This window comes from Leiobunum rupestre, chromosome 3 (genome assembly GCF_980474605.1).
Source record: "Leiobunum rupestre chromosome 3, qqLeiRupe1.1.hap1, whole genome shotgun sequence".
NCBI classification, from domain to species: domain Eukaryota; kingdom Metazoa; phylum Arthropoda; class Arachnida; order Opiliones; family Sclerosomatidae; genus Leiobunum; species Leiobunum rupestre.
The window spans coordinates 29,168,547-29,187,264 of record NC_143386.1 but is presented as its reverse complement, the minus strand read 5'-3'; the positions used below and the strand labels follow the sequence as shown (position 1 = coordinate 29,187,264).

The 18,718-nt window shown below is 35.1% G+C and overlaps 2 protein-coding genes across 3 annotated transcripts in view; one reads left to right on the top strand and one right to left on the bottom strand.

Moving 5' to 3' along the window:
- LOC149951382 (uncharacterized) overlaps positions 1–18,718 on the bottom strand; it is a 435,419-nt gene that overhangs the window by 73,204 nt on the left and 343,497 nt on the right. The window lies entirely within an intron of this gene.
- On the top strand, positions 707–2,178 carry Nplp3 (Neuropeptide-like precursor 3). 2 transcript variants are annotated; one of them, XM_090170015.1, is made up of 5 exons: positions 707–737; positions 1,143–1,344; positions 1,771–1,913; positions 1,959–1,976; positions 2,041–2,178. In XM_090170015.1, exons 1-4 carry the CDS (start codon positions 726–728, stop codon positions 1,962–1,964), a joined length of 363 nt encoding a protein of 120 aa, XP_090026141.1. In that variant the 5' UTR covers positions 707–725; the 3' UTR covers positions 1,965–1,976; positions 2,041–2,178. The 2 variants fall into 2 exon arrangements, with proteins under 2 accessions (XP_090026141.1, XP_090026140.1); XM_090170014.1 differs by having other exon boundaries at positions 1,771–1,976.

Here is an 18,718-nt window from a genome sequence, read left to right as displayed (position 1 = left end):
TTAAAATATCGAAGTTTTTGTTATATTGGAATAAATTTGATTTTCGGTTTGCTATTTTCGAGCAAGTTTATTTCTAGTACGCATAAATAAACTTGTGCCTAAATAAAAATAGTTTCATTATTTCATTTCATTATTTATTAAATACATCAATTAGAATATTAATTCTTATTACACAGGAATCGTTTTTAACTATTTTGTTTTAAAATAAGTGGGACAAAAATTAAGATACATATGGCAAACGATAACTTTGGCTAATTTCACTTGCATAAAAGATAATAAATTAGAACAAGGTAGAAGCCAGCTTAAGGCCCCACTAGAAAACGCGAATGATGAACCTGTAAAGTAAACCGTCTGCACGCGATGAAGCTACGTTAAAATTCCTACGCGTTTTACACCCGATTAATTTTTTACTTTTGAGGCAAAATGTGGAGTTGCGATATTTTGGCATCGAGGTAGCTTTAATATCGGCTGGCTGGATGGTTAGTGTTTCGAGAGCGTATTAAAAAGGGTTAAGAAGGGGTCCTTGGGCAATCGATGGGTGGAGGCATCTTTGAAACGGAAAAGCTTTTAAGACGAGAAAAATGAAGTGTGACACCTCTAAGGTCGGGCCCAACGTAATCGTGGGGACTTTCGGCTGATTTTTTGGGGTATAAAAGGAACACCGAGATGGTGGAAAAATCAGATTCAGATTTTCCACTGAAGCTAACTCTCCACTTCTTTTCACCATGAACACCTTTGTGAGTATCTTAAGTGCCTTTTTTCTTTGGATTATAAAAGTTAGATTATTTAAACAACGCGAAATACTTCAAGATCTTCAGAATATAATATAAAGTGTTATAATTGTGAGAAAGTTTTAACGTTACCCGTTTTGGATGGTCGGTTCGTTATAGACCGAATTATCTTAGGATTAACAAATTTTCAAAATTGACTTTCGTTAACTAACCGTAATATTTTGTTGAACAGCGGTTTAAGTCGTTTTAAACTTATTATATTAAGATAACCACCATCCTGTGACTGAGAAATAAGTGACACCAACTGTAAAATTATATTAATTTTTCTTAATTAATGAAACGGAAATGTATCTATGTTAGCGGATCTAACAGCTTTATCCAAAGAATTGTACTGACTAATTATAATTTCAGGTTGCCGTTTTTGCCCTCGCCCTCGTGGCTTACGCTCACGCCGGAGTTGTCGCCGGTCCAACCCTCTTGAGCGCTCCAGGTCTTTATGCTCCAGGCCTTGTTGCTCCAGGCCTTGTTGCTCCAGGCCTTGTTGCTCCAGGCCTTGTTGCTCCAGGTGTAGTAGCTGGTCCAACTCTCCTCTCCGCTGGTGTCGCCCCCTTGGGTTAGTAGTATTGACATTTTAATCCCCCAGTCGCATTCAAAAAACTTACAAATTGATTATTGCGAAACAAATATTTCAAGCGAAGCCCTTTGAGGTTCGATGTTAACGCTATTTATTCATACTAGATGGCGGCAATTTAAACCTATGGGTGGGAAATGAATAAGTTATTATTGATATATTACAAAACCTCTTCTACGACTATTTTAAAGCATTGTTTCATGTTAAAATAATCTATAAAAGAACTCAGGAAACATTTACCATATAAAGATTATCGTTTTCGTGTTCTTAAGATAAATTAAAATATCTACGTTTTAAACTGATAGCGCCATCTGGTAAGATTTCGGATATTTAAAAAAATCGTTCTCCAATGGCTTCAATCAAATTTGTATCTATCGTCATTTAACAGCGTTGAATTTCAAATTCTAGGTCTCCGCACCATCGCTGCCCCAGGAGTCATCGCCGGCCCAGGCCTCCTTGCCCCAGGCCTCGTCGCCCCACGCATCGTCGCTGGCCCCACCCTCCTCCACTCTGGTATCGTTGGCCCCGCCGCTGTTGGTGTTAAGAGCATCGGCGCCCCAACTCTTTTGGGTGCCCCAATCGGTGTTAAGACCATCTTGTAAATTTACCAACACGTAAGTGCAGCGTTTTCTAAATCCTAAGACAGTATGCGTATAATAAGGTCGTCTTTGATTTCAGAGCCCTCCACTTCCCGAGATGAACTTTCCTCCTTGAAAAGCGCAACTTTCAATCGATTCGGTCATTTCTCTATTGTTAATAGTTCTCGCGCGATGTGCGAACCAAAACAGAATTAAATTATGTCTTTGATTTTAAGAAAACGTACTTCTTCATCTTTATTCCTCCAACTTAAATATAGTCCTATATTTGTTTGTGAACGTGCAAACTACATTTGTCAATGGTACTTTCAGTGTAGCTTAATGAAAAATTTGGTCCTGAGAAATAGTTAGTAGTCAATCATCAAAAATTATAAATAGTTACAATTGGAATTTTGTATGTAATAGATAATATCAAAATGGTTATAATCCGCTAGGAAAATTAGAATATAGCCCTTAAGAAAATTTTATAGGCCTACTATAATCCTTTTGAAAAAATTTAATACTATTATCCTTTAGGAAAATTTAATACTATTATCCTTTAGCAAAATTTAATACTATTATCCTTTAGGAAAATTTAATACTATTATCCTTTAGGAAAATTTAATACTATTATCCTTTAGGAAAATTTAATACTATTATCCTTTAGGAAAATTTAATACTATTATCCTTTAGGAAAATTTAATACTATAATCCTTTTGGAAAATTGAGACTATAATCCTTTAGGAAAATAAGACTATTGCCCTTAAGAAAAATTTATACTATAATCCTTTGAAAAAAATTTATACTATAATCCTTTGGAAAAATTTAAACTATATTCCTTTTGGAAAAATTTAATACTATTATCCTTTAGGAAAATTTAATACTATTATCCTTTTGGAAAATTTAATACTATTATCCTTTTGGAAAATTTAATACTATTATCCTTTTGGAAAATTGAGACTATAATCCTTTAGGAAAATAAGACTATTGCCCTTAAGAAAAATCGAGACTAAGTGGCTACGCTATAGGCTTACCGGGAGAGCAGCCAAATGAATGAATTAAGCCCCATTTTCATGCTCGCTGGTAGTGGATAAAACTCGTCAAAATTTGCTTCCGCCACTCGCAAGCGTGAAAATAAAGCTAAAATATCTGTTTGAAACAGATCGACGCGGAAAGTGATAAAGTGTATAGCTGAAGCGGATTTTGTCGATTTTTACCCGCTACCAGCGAGCATGAAAATGGGGCTTTAATCTTTATTTTCTTAGCTTTTATATAACGTCTCAGGATTAATTATTATTATAAATTTTAAGAAAATATTAAAAGAAAAAAGTACAAATATTAACAAGAGTATTAACAAATAAATAAAATTGAAATTTCAAGACATCATCTCGAGTGGCCAGTTTTAACGTACACCTCTGGAATGAGCCGTTGCTAAGCTGTCAGGAAATGTGAATCGTGGAGTATATTTGATCGCGGATGTTGGAGAACGGGGAACGTCCTTACAATCCAGACAAGAAGGACTTTGTAGCCTGAAATTTTTATTGACTACCGTAGCAACATGATAAGCTGTGCTCTTTTGGATGGTCATCTGTAAGTGTCCATTTCCCATTGACCGTGGATAAAGGAAATATATTTAGCCTAAAAATTTAACCTCGTCAAGCGTACGTAATCGAAGACTAGTAGCTAAGAGAATTTCGGTCACTAGATACGGCATAAGTAACATAATAACCATAAGTATGACAATTAACGAGATTTACAACCAAACTGATTTTCATAGTTATTGCGTAACCAAGATGTTTTCTCAGCACAGAGCCCTCTAGTGTCTAAAATATGCGAGACTTCCGCTAAGCCAAAATATCTGGTTCCCGATAGATAGGCCGAATATAAGGCTAAAATGATAAAAATTAAAAACGTTTTTCTCGGCGCCACGAGCTCATGTTTTTTTTATCACGCGTGATTCGCACGCGGGCTTCAAAACTAAGCCAAAGCCCCTCGCGACTCCAGAACGTGCTCTCCGATATTAGGCTTCAATTTTCATCAAAAAGTAGTCATCAAAAACGGTAAGTCGCGAGTCCAAGTCACAGCTCGAAGAGAGTATCAGTGCCGAAAAAAGGTTCGGTTAGAAAATTAGCATTAAAGCAATAGGAAGTGTCATACTTATTGTTATTATGTTACTTATGATACGGCAATATCCTAGTACATCCATAACAACACTCATCAGTCGTACCTTATATTCTAGGTTGTAAAGGACCTGTTCAGTAACCGACGTAAGTAGACCATCATCTTATTCAAATTACCAATTTCTAGCGTATGATATTCAGTGAAGCTGTTGGGGCAGACTTGTTCCTTATCTTTAACTCGGAAAGGCTAGCAATATAATGTCGCGAATCAGTCAGTCAAATATTGGTCCATTCCAGCTAGGAGCAACAAACACAAGGAGAACGCAGCTAGCCTTTAAACACGCTAACGAAGGGTTGTGTACAAATTTCATTGGACGAGCGTCACGAGCCTTTACGCTGAACGTATTTCGGGCGGGGGGAAGACAATTTCTGAATTTTCCCCTTCCAACGACAGCAGGCGCTAAAGTGTCTAGCCAATGAAAAACGTACGCAAGAAAATCCACGACTTTTGACGGGTTGCGTTCTCCTTGTGTGGGTGCTGTGTTTGTTGCTCCTAGATTCCAGGATACAGCTGCTTTTGAATTAGACGTTTGCAAGTAGATAATTTCGTATCTAGTGGACTAATCCTCGACCTGCTCATCACCGGCCCCTAGTCATTGAAAGGAGTTCTCTGATTGAGGGTAAAAACCATCCCTGAGAGCCGTGTCTGCCACTTGAAATTGCGTATATTTTTTTGTTCATTTTTCATCACTCGAAATAGCCCATCTTTAGTTGGATAACGGAAATTGAAGGTCATCCAGGATCCATCCTTGTAGAAACTGCTGAAAATATGATTTAAACGTATTTTCGCCATTTTTTGTTTGTAGGTATCTCTTCGTGTAATATCGTCTCCGTCAGAACATGCAATTGTCTTTCAAAATATGATAAATATACATAGTTTTCACTAAAGGGGGTAACGTCCTTTCCCCCTCGAATTCATCCCCTGTGCTTCTCCCCGTACAGTACTGCCAGTAATTTGTGAGCGCGCTTTAGCAGTCGACGGTCTGACTCGCCATTGAAATTTCAATACAAGTCCAAGGCTTAGCTTCATAGATAGTTTAAAAATGAGTTCTATTAAATCAAAAGAATTTTATAAGGGCTATTTTGAGTGTTTAGGGAAAGAAGATAGAATATTATATAAAAAAAGTATTTAAAATTTGTTGGATTTGATCCATATGAAGAAAATGTAGACAATTATACATCTGATGCTTCACAATGGCCTAAGGTGCAATTTCCTGATATCTCAATGTACTTGTTGCATACTACAAATTCTGTTACGTTAGAGGAAATGAAGAACCATAAAAGTATGGAATCACATACTTCCTTAACAAGCGGACATATTAAAAAAATTGTAGTAAAAAAACTAGATGGAAACTTAGTCCTCGTATTGGGAATGGTAAATTGTTATTATCTTAAATATTTAACTCTAAAAGTAACATTGCTAAAAAAATGCATTACATTTTTAGGTAAAGCACTCTCAGAGAGCTAATGAAGAGTATTTACATAATTGGATCTTAGTGAGAAGCTGCGGTGAAATCTTAACTGCTCATTGTACCTGTATGGCTGGACTAGGGGAGTCATGTTCCCATGTTGGAGCTAACAAATTGTTTTCAGCAAAGATGCCGAAGGATCTGACAGCTTAGTTCGGCAAGCGGCTTTAAATTTGGAAGCCGTCACTCTACCAATACGTTGGAAGAACCAATCGCTACTTTTAGATTGCTCTCTCGTTTGTTCTTCAATTTTTTCAGACTCCTCGGTGGTTATTGATATTTTTTGTTTAACGGTCTTACACAGTTCCAATACCTTTTGCAATGGTAAATCGTTGGCAGATTTGTCTTGGAGACTAGATAATGGAGGTGGTAAAACAACGCACTTGGGGATAAATTTCTCATTGTATGGACTAGTAATAGATAATATCACAGGCTTTGAATTTAAACTAGCTAAAATATCAAAATAATTTTTAAATTCCTCTTTTGTGGTTTCAGGAATTTCTCGTTTCTTTTTTGGACTCTTTATCTCAGAAGGACATACATTTTCAAATAACAAGCGGTCTAGTCTTTTTTTCCTTTGCTTAGATGAAGAAAAATCAATATCACATTGCCATTGGTTAAGTTTCTCACTACAAGATTGATTTTTTAAAACTGAAACGCCAGCTTCAATTAAGAATAACATAGCTCCAACATGGGAACATGACTCCCCCAGTCCAGCCATACAGGTACAATGAGCAGTTAAGATTTCACCGCAGCTTCTCACTAAGATCCAATTATGTAAATACTCTTCATTAGCTCTCTGAGAGTGCTTTACCTAAAAATGTAATGCATTTTTTTTAGCAATGTTACTTTTAGAGTTAAATATTTAAGATAATAACAACTTACCATTCCCAATACGAGGACTAAGTTTCCATCTAGTTTTTTTACTACAATTTTTTTAATATGTCCGCTTGTTAAGAAAGTATGTGATTCCATACTTTTATGGTTCTTCATTTCCTCTAACGTAACAGAATTTGTAGTATGCAACAAGTACATTGAGATATCAGGAAATTGCACCTTAGGCCATTGTGAAGCATCAGATGTATAATTGTCTACATTTTCTTCATATGGATCAAATCCAACAAATTTTAAATACTTTTTTTTATATAATATTCTATCTTCTTTCCCTAAACACACAAAATAGCCCTTATAAAATTCTTTTGATTTAATAGAACTCATTTTTAAACTATCTATGAAGCTAAGCCTAGGACTTGTATTGAAATTTCAATGGCGAGTCAGACCGTCGACTGCTAAAGCGCGCTCACAAATTACTGGCAGTACTGTACGGGGAGAAGCACAGGGGATGAATTCGAGGGGGAAAGGACGTTACCCCCTTTAGTGAAAACTATGTATTCTCGAATCGGTACAAAGCAATAACCACTAGATTTGGATTTAAAGCAACTGCCGGCTCAATCATTGCCACCTGTATTATGAAAAGGCCCCTATTATTATGGATGGCCATGAATGTATCAGATTCTTCGAAAAAAAGTGACTTTAGTGGAGAGCGTGGTGCCATCTATTTATGGAAAACGAAGCTAAAATTTAAAATAGCCAAGTTATGATATCATCGTAATAGAGTTATTGTAATTTTTTTTGAGAATGAAGCGAGAATGACGTAAGCTAAATAAATGTAATTTGTTTGATATTGTGAAATAAGTAATAACTTGAAATCTGTTCAAAGCACATTTCCAATTTAAATGAAACCCTGTTAATGTTTCAAAACTTTTTCTGCCATCAGATGGGGTAAGCATCGCATTGTATTGAGTCTGTACTCTAATCTCTAATTAGATGCGAGGGAGAACCTGTCCTGTACGATTCTAAACATTAAATTAAATAAGCAATTCAAAAACTAACCGCTGTTACGAGTTTAATCTGTGTTGAAACTCTAATGAATAATGTAAAAACGTGATTTATTGGGCGCAATAGCTATTGAGAGCGATGGCTAAAGTGTGACTTAAAACAACAATTGTAAGTAATTTTTATAAAATTATTTCTAATCTAAATTGGAAATGTGATCTGAACAGTTTATTCGTAATCGTAATTTACAATTTAACAAAATAAAACAAACACCATTCATTTATTTTACTCCATTCCCATAAAGAAAATGATTCAATGAATTTAAAAATTGACATGGTTTTGGGTTCGATAGAAGTTTATTGTTATTTTCTTACAAAAAAAATAACATTTATAGAATACAAATTTATAAAAATATTTTTTTAATACCCCACCACACAAACAAAATAACTTTATCTTACGCCGTTCATAGAAACCAATAATTTTAAAATCTACTGTTTTGATTTGGTTCGACAAGTTGTATTTTATGTACATGGGCCGATTTTAGTTTAATGATACGACATTTTAACTCTATAATAACTATTTGAAATCTTCTTATGCCTAATTTTATCTATTTTTATTTTCAATTTGAAGAAATACTTAAGAGCTATCGTATGAAGTTTTCTGTTTATTATTCCTTGAAATGTTTGAAAGAATGTCTGAAATCGACCTTGCGTGTCAAACTCCAAAACCCTCCTGAACGTTTCCTTAAAATAAAATATTCCATAACTCCTGGAAAACTTCAATTTAAAAATGTAGGCCCATTTGACCCCGTATGACGAGTCAGGGTCACGAGTGTTTTATTTAACAAGATAAGACACATACCGTCAGCGCTCGGCGAAATTCGTGTTCCACTTAACCCTGAAAACACCTTTCTCAATTAGCAGCCTCAGCAAGCTTAGTAACTAGGTAAGACAAGCACTAAAATCGAAGCACGTATTTTCTTAAATCACACAATAATTTAGTTTTCATGGTTGCTATTTTCTATGGGAGAAATTATTAACAATAGATACGATTCCGAATGTAACTGAGTCATTAGGCGCTTCAATAAATGCCCCTCTCTTTTTCTTTCCTTTCCCTACGCGCATGCGAGCGAATCACTGAATAAAATTGTTACTTGTTTAAAATAGCTTTATTTGTACGGCCGTAAGTGGATAATAAACCCAAGTATGGCACATAACGAATTCGGTTAATGATAGTCTGTCGTGGAGTGATTACGAAATAGGAAATTTCCGAACATGAAACTTGTCCCTTCCTACTATTTCCGTTGGCAAAATAGTTGTTCAGTTTGATGGCGAGAAATACGAGCGTTTAGAAATGGAGCCCGTGTTTATAATAGTTATTTTTATCTTCCGATTCAATAATTCATCATTATTTTCAAAAGTAAGCGTTATTTACACTTTTGAAAGCATTTCATTTTTTCAATAGGCCTTGGCTGGTCCGTCGCCGATTTTCCGGGCATCCTGCAAATACTTGGAGCAGTTCGCGTAGAGTTGTCAGTCCGTCGGTACGTAATGGTTTACGTTGACATTAGCGAAACAGACTATCATTAAAAAATTTGCATTGGGTGAATAGGAAGTGTCATACTTATCTTTATTATCCACTTATGGTACGGCTAAATTTGGTAGCGCGCCCGCATTTTTCATCTTTCGGGAGGAGCGTGCGAAATTGAACGAGCCCTTCTAAATATTAAGCAGCGTGCGCTTTCAAATATCACGCTTTTACAAGTATGTCCTGGTACTACTTGTACAGCAAATCGCTGAACAGATTTTATTTAAGCATCTATTGATGTATCATTTACATTATATGTTAAATGCAATGTTGCCAGATCTTTTCGTTGGGCCAGGGTTTAAAAACTATTGGTGCATTTTGCACCGATAATGCCACCTAGGAGCAACAAACACAGCAGCCCACACAAGGAGAACGCAACGCGTCAAAAGTCGTGAATTTTCTTCTGTACATTTTTCATTGGTTAGACGCTTTTGCGTTTGCTGCCGTCGGAATGGGAAAATTAAGAAATTGTCTCCCCCCCCCCCTTTCCGTAAAACGTTCAGCACAAAGGTTCGTCCAATGAAATTTGTACACAACCCTGCGTTAGCGGGTTCAAAGGCTAGCTGCTTTCTTCTGTGTTTGTTGCTCCTAGATGCCACTCCAGCTGCGATTTTAAGTCAACTCATCCTCTAAGCAATTTTAAAACTCCATAAAGCTATTGAAATAGTGAATGGACTGGTAGCTGATGGAGCAACACTTAACTATTCAGCCTTGAAGACTCTGGAATAGACGGTAAAATAAATTCCAACGGCTCCCAGCCTCTGAAGGGTTTTTGAATTTGGGGGTAGGAAAAAAGGGGGAAAGTTTCGTGACAGCATGGCTGCCAGCCTCCCCACTTCGCGACTTTAATTGTCACTGAAGTCATTTCAACCGTTTTTCACGTCTATCACGATTGATATCAATTAATTATTTGTATTTTAATTTAAAGAATTCAAGTTATAGGTAAATTTACAGTTAAACAACCATTTTGTCTAGCTTTATTCCCGAAATATAACGGTCAGTTTACTTAGATGGCGCCACGTGCTCTACGAAGAATCACGATTTAGATAATTGTTATTCGGCGACAGTTAAAAATTGGTCTCTGCGCATGCTCCAATACCAACCAATCCGGTGTTCCCTCCCTGGCTAGTGTCCAGTTTTTAAGTGGCAATGACGGTTTAAAATTCCACCCCCATTTATTTTACCGTCTATTGTCCACAGCAAGGCCGGGAGTAGTGGCTCACTCCTGTAATCCCAGGCGTCCGGGAGGCAGAGTTTGTGGATGGCCGTGTGAGGACGACCACCAATCCCCTAACGGGTGGTCGGAATACTTCCGCCAAGGGTGTCCCCACCCCTGTCCCCACGTATCCCCCCGTTGGCGTGGCCGTTACCCATATCTCGCCCTGATTAATCAGTTATTGTGTGTGTGCTGGTGTCTAAGGCCTCGGGTCGACACCGATGTGTGTGTATCTCAAAAAAAAAAAAATTGTCCACAGCAAATGGCCAAATTCGAAATAGCTTCCCTCATCCGTGTGATGATAACAGAAAAGTTTTTTCTTTTGTGATCCCCCTTACGCCTTTAAATGTTTAAGAAATAACCTCTTAGCTGCTGGAATTTTTATAGTAAGTTTAACTTAAGAATTTAATTTTACAGTGCATTTCACATTTTAGACTCATGAAGGGATAGTTAGAATGGCTCATTATTGCAAACTACTTGATGCGGACCTCAATATGGAAAACTTACGCTCACCGAAATACTATTCAGAAGATGTCTGATGGACTAGCGACTCAGGTACTTTTAAGATCATTGGTCTGGTAATTAGTTGCAGTATTTGTATCAAATGTGTCTGGGGCTAGAGGCAACTTTTCTTAACCCAGAATAAGTATTTTATCACCGCCACTGCTGGAAATTAAAATACGCAACGACTTATATCGACATTTATAATTTCGAGCTTCTCAGTAAGTCAACTGTCGATGGAATGCGATTTTATCATAATCAAAACGCACTGGGATTGGAGCATGCCATCACTACCAATGCTTTTACTCGTCGAATGAACGACTTATTTGACTTGTGAAATTCTAGAGGCTAGTATTATATTCTTCTATGAAATCAGTGGCAGAAGCTGGATTTTTTCCCGGGGGGGGGGGGCGCACAACATTGAGTTTAAGAAATTTTAAAAAGTGGTTTGTCTTAATATTTTAAATTGCAGAGACTTGAAGATAATCTGAAGTGGATTCAAGATTGGGAATAGTAAAAGTATTTCCGAAGTAGCTATATAGTTTAAATTTTGTGGCAGACCAAAACATATCGTGGTTTTAACCATATACATTGTAAGTTAAATTTAAAAAATTTCAATTTGCCAAGTGGAAGAAGTCATGAAACAAAATAGTCAAGGCCGGGGCGGACATAAGGATATTTTTCTTCGTAGTCAGCCAGACTAGTGAGCCTCCTATCTTAATTTATTTTAGTAATCACTGACTAGTGGGGGTATACAAACCAGAAGGACAGCCAACATTTCGCTTTACCCGTCTGAATTAAAATAGGAGTTTATTATTATTATTATAGGAGTTACATGATGTGATTTTTAAAATAAAATGGGATTGATGAATGATGAATTTATGATACGCCATATTCGCCATTATTTATGAATATTTAGGTAAATTTTTCACTAGTCAAATTGACTAGAAAAATCCCCTTTTTGCGCGCGCTCCCCTCTCACGTTGTTGTTTGTTAAGTTAACATATTGACCCCAAAAAAACCGTCAGCCGCATCGAGACGAAAATCTGCCGCGATAAGCATTCCAAGTAGCGGTATGGATTCCTGGCCTAGCGGATTATTAAAGTAAGTGGCGGCTCCTGTCGAGTTCCATTCGCTCGCACTAGATGTCGTTAGTGTATTAATCAAAACAATGTTGAGTAAGCGTAAAATCTAGCCTAAAAGGTGTGGATTGGCATTTCAGAATCACATGATTATTAACTTATTAAACAAGTGGTTTAGTTAAGCCAATAGATGGCAGACAACTAGCTATTTGCTTTAAGTCCCGGAAGGTGCTGCCACCTAGAAGCGCTTTTAGAATATTTATGTAATTTTTTTTACTGTTTTTGATAGAGCCCCCACTTGTTTTAAAACTTTAACTTAACGAGAAAATTTATTGAAGTTTTCCTCACTAAATACAATGCTGAGGGAGTCCTCACCCCATCTGTTGACAGAAAGCATTACTAAACATTAACATGGTTCCTACATCGACAAATCCTATTTCATTTTATTATTATTAATGGGATAAACATCGTCTGCTAACACGGGCTACGGCCTTCTTATAGTAACTATCATCTGTAAAATATAGAGGTAGAAGTTTAAAATTAGTTGATCCACTCAAACTCATAAATACGGAATTTAACCAAGGGCGATTTTAGCGCCACCCTGTGCCTGACGACTAGCGTTGATATTTCAGTATTTAATTACATGTTATTTACTATTTACATCCGATCAAACGTATTTAATTTCGAAAAATCAGAGATCCCTATTTATTTCATACCTAAATAGTAAATTTTCAAGAAAACAAATTTAAAAACCAAAATATCAGTGCTGTTTTTAATTTTGCTGCAAACGTTAAAGCCGACATCTATCGACTTACTTTTAAAGTTCAGTTTGTAAGCACTAGTCACGATAACGACCACCAGATGTCACTAGCTCTCCAATGAGCCCTTTTACGTGACCAATTATTACCTGAAAGCACTAGTAAATGCGGGTATAATCATAATCCTGCGTCAATAGACTTGGTATTATATCTTCCATCGCCAGCACTGCAAGGTCACCCTGTAATTGGAGATACCTCCATAATAGAGGGAAACGACACAATTTCACTCTTAAAGAATTTAAACCTAAATGTCGAAGCAATAGGAGGCGTAACTCGGAAACAATTACTGGAAGTTGAAAGTAAAAACCAATTGTTATTTTTCTGCAGGCAATAACAAGGTTAACCATAATATACAGGGTGTTAATTGTTTTCCATAACACTTTAAATTGCGGGCTTTATTAAAATTTAACGTACAAATTAGGAATTCAAATTCAAGGTAAAGATGAGGAATTCAATCTCTTCCAAAATTTGTTTAATAGGCGCTTAAATAAAACATCTTCCCAGAAATTGCCAAGAAGTAATATTTCCGACAGCCAGGACTCATAAGTTACTATTTATATAGTGCTTGTTGAAATATTAGAAAGCTGGAAACTTTTCTCGAACATAACATTGGTTTTTTGCTAAGCCTTAACATGCCAAAAAAACTTACCTGGTTAAAAGGAAACACTTGTTGCATACCGTACTGCAAAAGTAATACGTTTAGTTCTAAAGGAATTAGTTTTCATCTTTTTCCAAAGATAATTTTATACGAAATGAATTAACTCTGCCTCCATGAGAAGCCTTAAAATTGTCCGGTAATATAAAAATATTCCGTATAATTTTAATTATTTATACCATATATATATTAAAAGCAAAGACAATTTTGTAAGAAAAAATATATATTTTTTTTGTCCAAGAGGTACTAAGCGTCTGAAAGTGATATTAATTCACATCAAACATCACTATAAATCACAATAAATGGAATTCGCTAGAAAAAATAATTTTGGGAAATTTCAAAATATCACGGAAAATTTCATAATAATCACAAAATATTATAACTTAAAATTGCTAAGTTTCGTAACTGAAAATCACAAAAAATAATATAACTGAAAATCACAAAAATAATATAACTGAAAATCACAAAATAATATAGCTGAAAATCACAAAATAATATAGCTGAAAATCACAAAAATAATATAACTGAAAATCACAAAAATAATATAATTGAAAATCACAAAAATAATATAGCTGAAAATCACAAAAATAATGTAACTGAAAATCACAAAAATAATATAATTGAAAATCGCAAAGTTTCATAACTGAAAATCACAAAGTTTCATTAATAGAAATCACATAATTTCATAAATAATTGGAAATAACTGAAAAACTACAGAAATCACTTAAAATAGTAGAATTCTTCAAAAATAATAGAAAATCACGGAAAAATTAGTAATCAGATGAACACTATTTTCGTAGTAGCTACCCCTCGATTTGATATTACTATTTTCAACTATGCTTTAAAAATTACTCTATGTTCACAATTAAAATTGAAAGAATTGAAATGTTTTCAATATAAATTGTTTTAAGGAAATGAACATTTCACTTTCAAAATACCATTTATAGATGTTTAGTGAAAATCTGCAGATGATACACCCTTTATTTTAACCCTGCACTCCATGAAGTTTAAGCTTTTGGTTGAAATAAAACATTCTTTTTTTCTTTAGTCGTGGTGTAATTAGTAGTTTAAAAGCACAATGCGTAAAGAATGTCTTACGCAGAACCATTATCTGCGAAATGAATACACACCTGAGGCACAATAAGCTGGATCAAAATAAAACCACAATATTTAATGATAGCAGTATTTAAGCCGTTGAAAAATAAATCTTAGTTTTAAATTCATGAGTTCGAAAAACATAACCATGTGGATTATTCCAAATTATAAAGGTGTAATAGCACCGTACAACACTCAACTCGGGAAATATACCAAATCATATAATTTGAGAGGGTATATTCTTTACTTAATGGTCCAAATTTCGATTTTATTTTTATAGCAAGTAAACAAATATTTAGAAGCAGAATCCATTAACCTGAAACTACTTCCGTTTGTCTACATCAGAAAATAAAGTTTTTCTCACAATCTAAGAACTACCACAAGTGGATAATACACATAAGTATGACACTTCCTATTCAACCAATGCAAATTTTTTAATGATAGTCTGTTTCGCCAAGGACAGTGTGTCAGAATTTATAGCCCGGTGTACCTAGTAACAAAGACCATACATGGACTAATTATAGTACTTCGTACGAATTACTATAATTAGTCCATGGACCATACCACCGGAGGTCTATCATCATTTACGTACCGACGGACTGACAACTCTCCGCAAACTGCTCCTAGTATTGGGAGGAAGCCCGGAAATCGGCGACGGTCTGCCGGCCGCCTTTTCGACGGACCAGCCGAGGCCTATTGAAAATTGAAATGCATTAAAAAGTGTAAATAACGCTTACTTTTGGAAAATAATGATGAATTATTGAATCAGAAAATATAAATAACTATTATAAACACTGGCTCCATTTCAGAAGTTAGTTTTTTCGAATTTCAAACCGAAACGAGTGCACGCTGGTATTTCTCGCCATCAAACTAACCAACTATTTTGCCAACGGAAAGAGTAGGAACGGACAAGTTTCCTGTTCGGAAACTTCCTATTTCGCAATCACTCCAAAACAGACTATCATTAACTCAATTCGCTCTGTGCCATACTTATGTTTATTATCCACTTATGGTACTATATACTCATTTATGCTGGTAAGATAAAAAAATCTACTACTGGAAGCACATGCAAAGAAGTTGTTAGCAATGAGGAAGAGGTTTTCTCCGACTGAAGATGGCGCTAGGGAGCGTTCCGGATTTTAATTAATAACGGCGCGTGACGTATGTTACGTGCATAGACATAATAAAGAAATAGACACCTTACGCGGAGTTTGATTTGCCAAAAATATACGGGAGCGATAGCTAGCAGACAACCGGTATTTGTTCCGTATTCCTGTGGTACCACGTTTAAGCGACGCCTGTCGATTAGGCGAGAAAATAAAAAATCATCACGTGACACGTCACACATGTTCGTGTTTGTAATCTTTAGGTACTCTGACGTGATTCGCGAATATTTTGGCTGTGAGAATTTAAAATAAGGTAAATTTTTAATATAATTTTAAAATAAGTCAATTAATTCTTTCAAAACCCAAATAAAAAGCAGCAGATGATCTTATAATTAAAAACAAAAAATTCTAATTGCGAAATGATATTTTGTCAAAGGCTTAAGTAACTCCTGTACCACTATCCGGTTTGTTGTGGTTATGGCTTGTTATGGGAATATTCTGAGATTCTAAATTGTAAACAAAAGTAAATGGAATTTTGATGAAATGGATGATTCTACCTTGGATTAATAATGATTCTACTAAAGGTATATAGCTATTGTCCTTGAAATAAAATTAGCTTTGACAATTTAAGTCTGATGGCTTGACCCTTCATTTCTAGATTTTTGTCCTTCGCTAATTTGTGGAGTATGAGCTTGCAATATAAATTAATAACTTTCTTAATGATGATGTTCGATTCCAACTTCAGCATCAAACATGTTCGTGGTGATCTGGTAAGATGTCCATGCCAACAATATTTCGTAATACAGCAAGTTCTAGTTCTTAGACTACATTTCTTTTATAGGGAGAGGAATATCTCTTCATAACAACTAAACAAAATTGGCTATAAACCAAGGAGATCTTACTCAAATTATAATAACATAATTAAACCTACACGAAATGATCCTTGGTCAAAATTTAAAGTTGAGAAGTTAACATCACCGGTTTTTTCTATTTAACTTTCAACTGGATGTAATTTCTTTAAATTAAATAAAAAAATTATTTTGTCTATTTTTACTTGTTTTAATTCTATGGAAACCAAACCAGAGTTGGAATGGCTTTTGGTGTGACCCACCTTTTGCCATTTACAATTTGTATATCCTGTTCTAAAAAGTGATGATTACAAATTAAATCATGATTTGAATGTGTCGCGATTTACAGCAATTGTCCATTGAGAAAGTATTGTAGGTTTAGATAAGGGAAACCTATAGTTATAAAAAGATTAAATAAGAATGAATATTCATCAAAATAATATGATAGTTTAATCCTACTTATAAAGCGCCACTAAACGTAAGTGGCGCTTTAGACTAGGCGCCCACTGGCTCTCTGTTTCGTATCCGTCCTGGCTTCCACAAGGCATTGTCTCCGTTACGAAGAAAAGGCTTGTGGAAGCTAGGACGGAGACGTTACGAGGAGCAGTGAGCGCTTGGCCTAGGCCATGTAGTGCCTAACGCATAGGAATATTTATCCGGTTTAAAATCAGACGCAAAAACTTTAGGGGTGAATTTGATAAACGGGTAGTACTTTTATGTTAGCTAACATGTTTCATAATTCGTTTGTTATAGAAAAAGTATTTTCTACTAAAAGTCTGGTTTTTATTTGGTAAAAAAGGTTGATTTTAGTGTTTTTACGCATTGCAATAACAAGTAAAACAATACCGGAAAAGGTTTCATTCCATAAGTAGGATTAAATTATAATATTATTTCGATGAATATTCATTCTTATTTAAAATCTTTTTATAACGAAACCTACAATACTTTCTCAATGGACAATTGCTGTAAATCTCGACACATTCAAATCATGATTTAATTTGTAATGATCACTTTTTAGAACGGGATATACAAATTGTAAATGGCAAAAGGTGGGTCACACCAAAAGCCATTCCAACTCTGGTTTGGTTTCCATAGAATTAAAACAAGTAAAAATAGACAAAATAATTTTTTTATTTAATTTAAAGAAATTACATCCAGTTGAAAGTGAAATAGAAAAAACCGGTGATGCTAACTTCTCAACTTTAAATTTTGACCAAGGATCATTTCGTGTAGGTTTAATTATGTTATTATAATTTGAGTAAGATCTCCTTGGTTTTTAGCCAATTTTGTTTAGTTGTTATGAAGAGATATTCCTCTCCTTATAAAAGAAATGTAGTCTAAGAACTAGAACTTGCTGTATTACGAAATATTGTTGGCATGGACTTATTACCAGATCACCACGAACATGTTTGATGCTGAAGTTGGAATCGAACATCATCATTAAGAAAGTTATTAATTTATATTGCAAGCTCAGACTCCACAAATTAGCGAAGGACAAAAATCTAGAAATGAAGGGTCAAGCCATCAGACTTAAATTGTCAAAGCTAATTTTATTTCAAGGACAATAGCTACATACCTTTAGTAGAATCTTGGAGTAATATTATTAATCCAAGGTAGAATCATCCATTTCATCAAAATTCCATTTACAAGCCATAACCACAACAAACCAGATAGTAGTACAGGAGTTACTTAAGCCTTTGACAAAATATCATTTCGCAATTAGAATTTTTTGTTTTTAATTATAAGATCATCTGCTGCTTTTTTTTCTGGGTTTTGAAAGAATTAATTGACTTATTTAAAAATTATAATAAAAATTTACCTTATTTTAAATTCTCACAGTTTTTTGGAAAATGACACCGGCTTGCGTCGCGCGCCGTTATTAAATAAAAACGGGAATGCTCCCTAGTGTTGTGTAGCGCCATCTGCAGCATAATTGGGACTTGTGTCATTTTGGCATCAGTTTTCGTGTTCTTTGGATTTTCATAGAATGTTTTTTTTCCTTAGAAGTAAAACTATGGTATGTATTCTCGAACCAGACGAACACACTCCAAACCATACATTTTGATAATATTTAAATACCTTTTTATGAGAATGGCAGTATGGCACAAGAAAAATAGACTGGGTTTTGTTTTAGTTAGTTAAATAGATAAATTTGTTCAGAAGATCTATCTAACAATTGATTTTGTTTCCATGATATGAATTAATTAAAATATGTTTCGAAGCGTCAGGGCTCTTACTTCCCCCACTGATGCTAGACTATTTATTTGAGCGCTACTCTAACAATACAACGCGATGCTGAGAGTTCTTAATACAACCGGGCTATAAATCTGATACACATCTGATGTTACTAAACCATCACAGGGTTTCCCCTTTAGTACGTTTTATCCA

Bases quoted from the DNA above. Each gene is read 5' to 3' on its own strand.
- Nplp3 (XM_090170014.1), top strand. The intron at 1,345-1,770 runs GTTAGTAGTATT...TTCAAATTCTAG, and splicing joins CGCTGGTGTCGCCCCCTTGG to GTCTCCGCACCATCGCTGCC.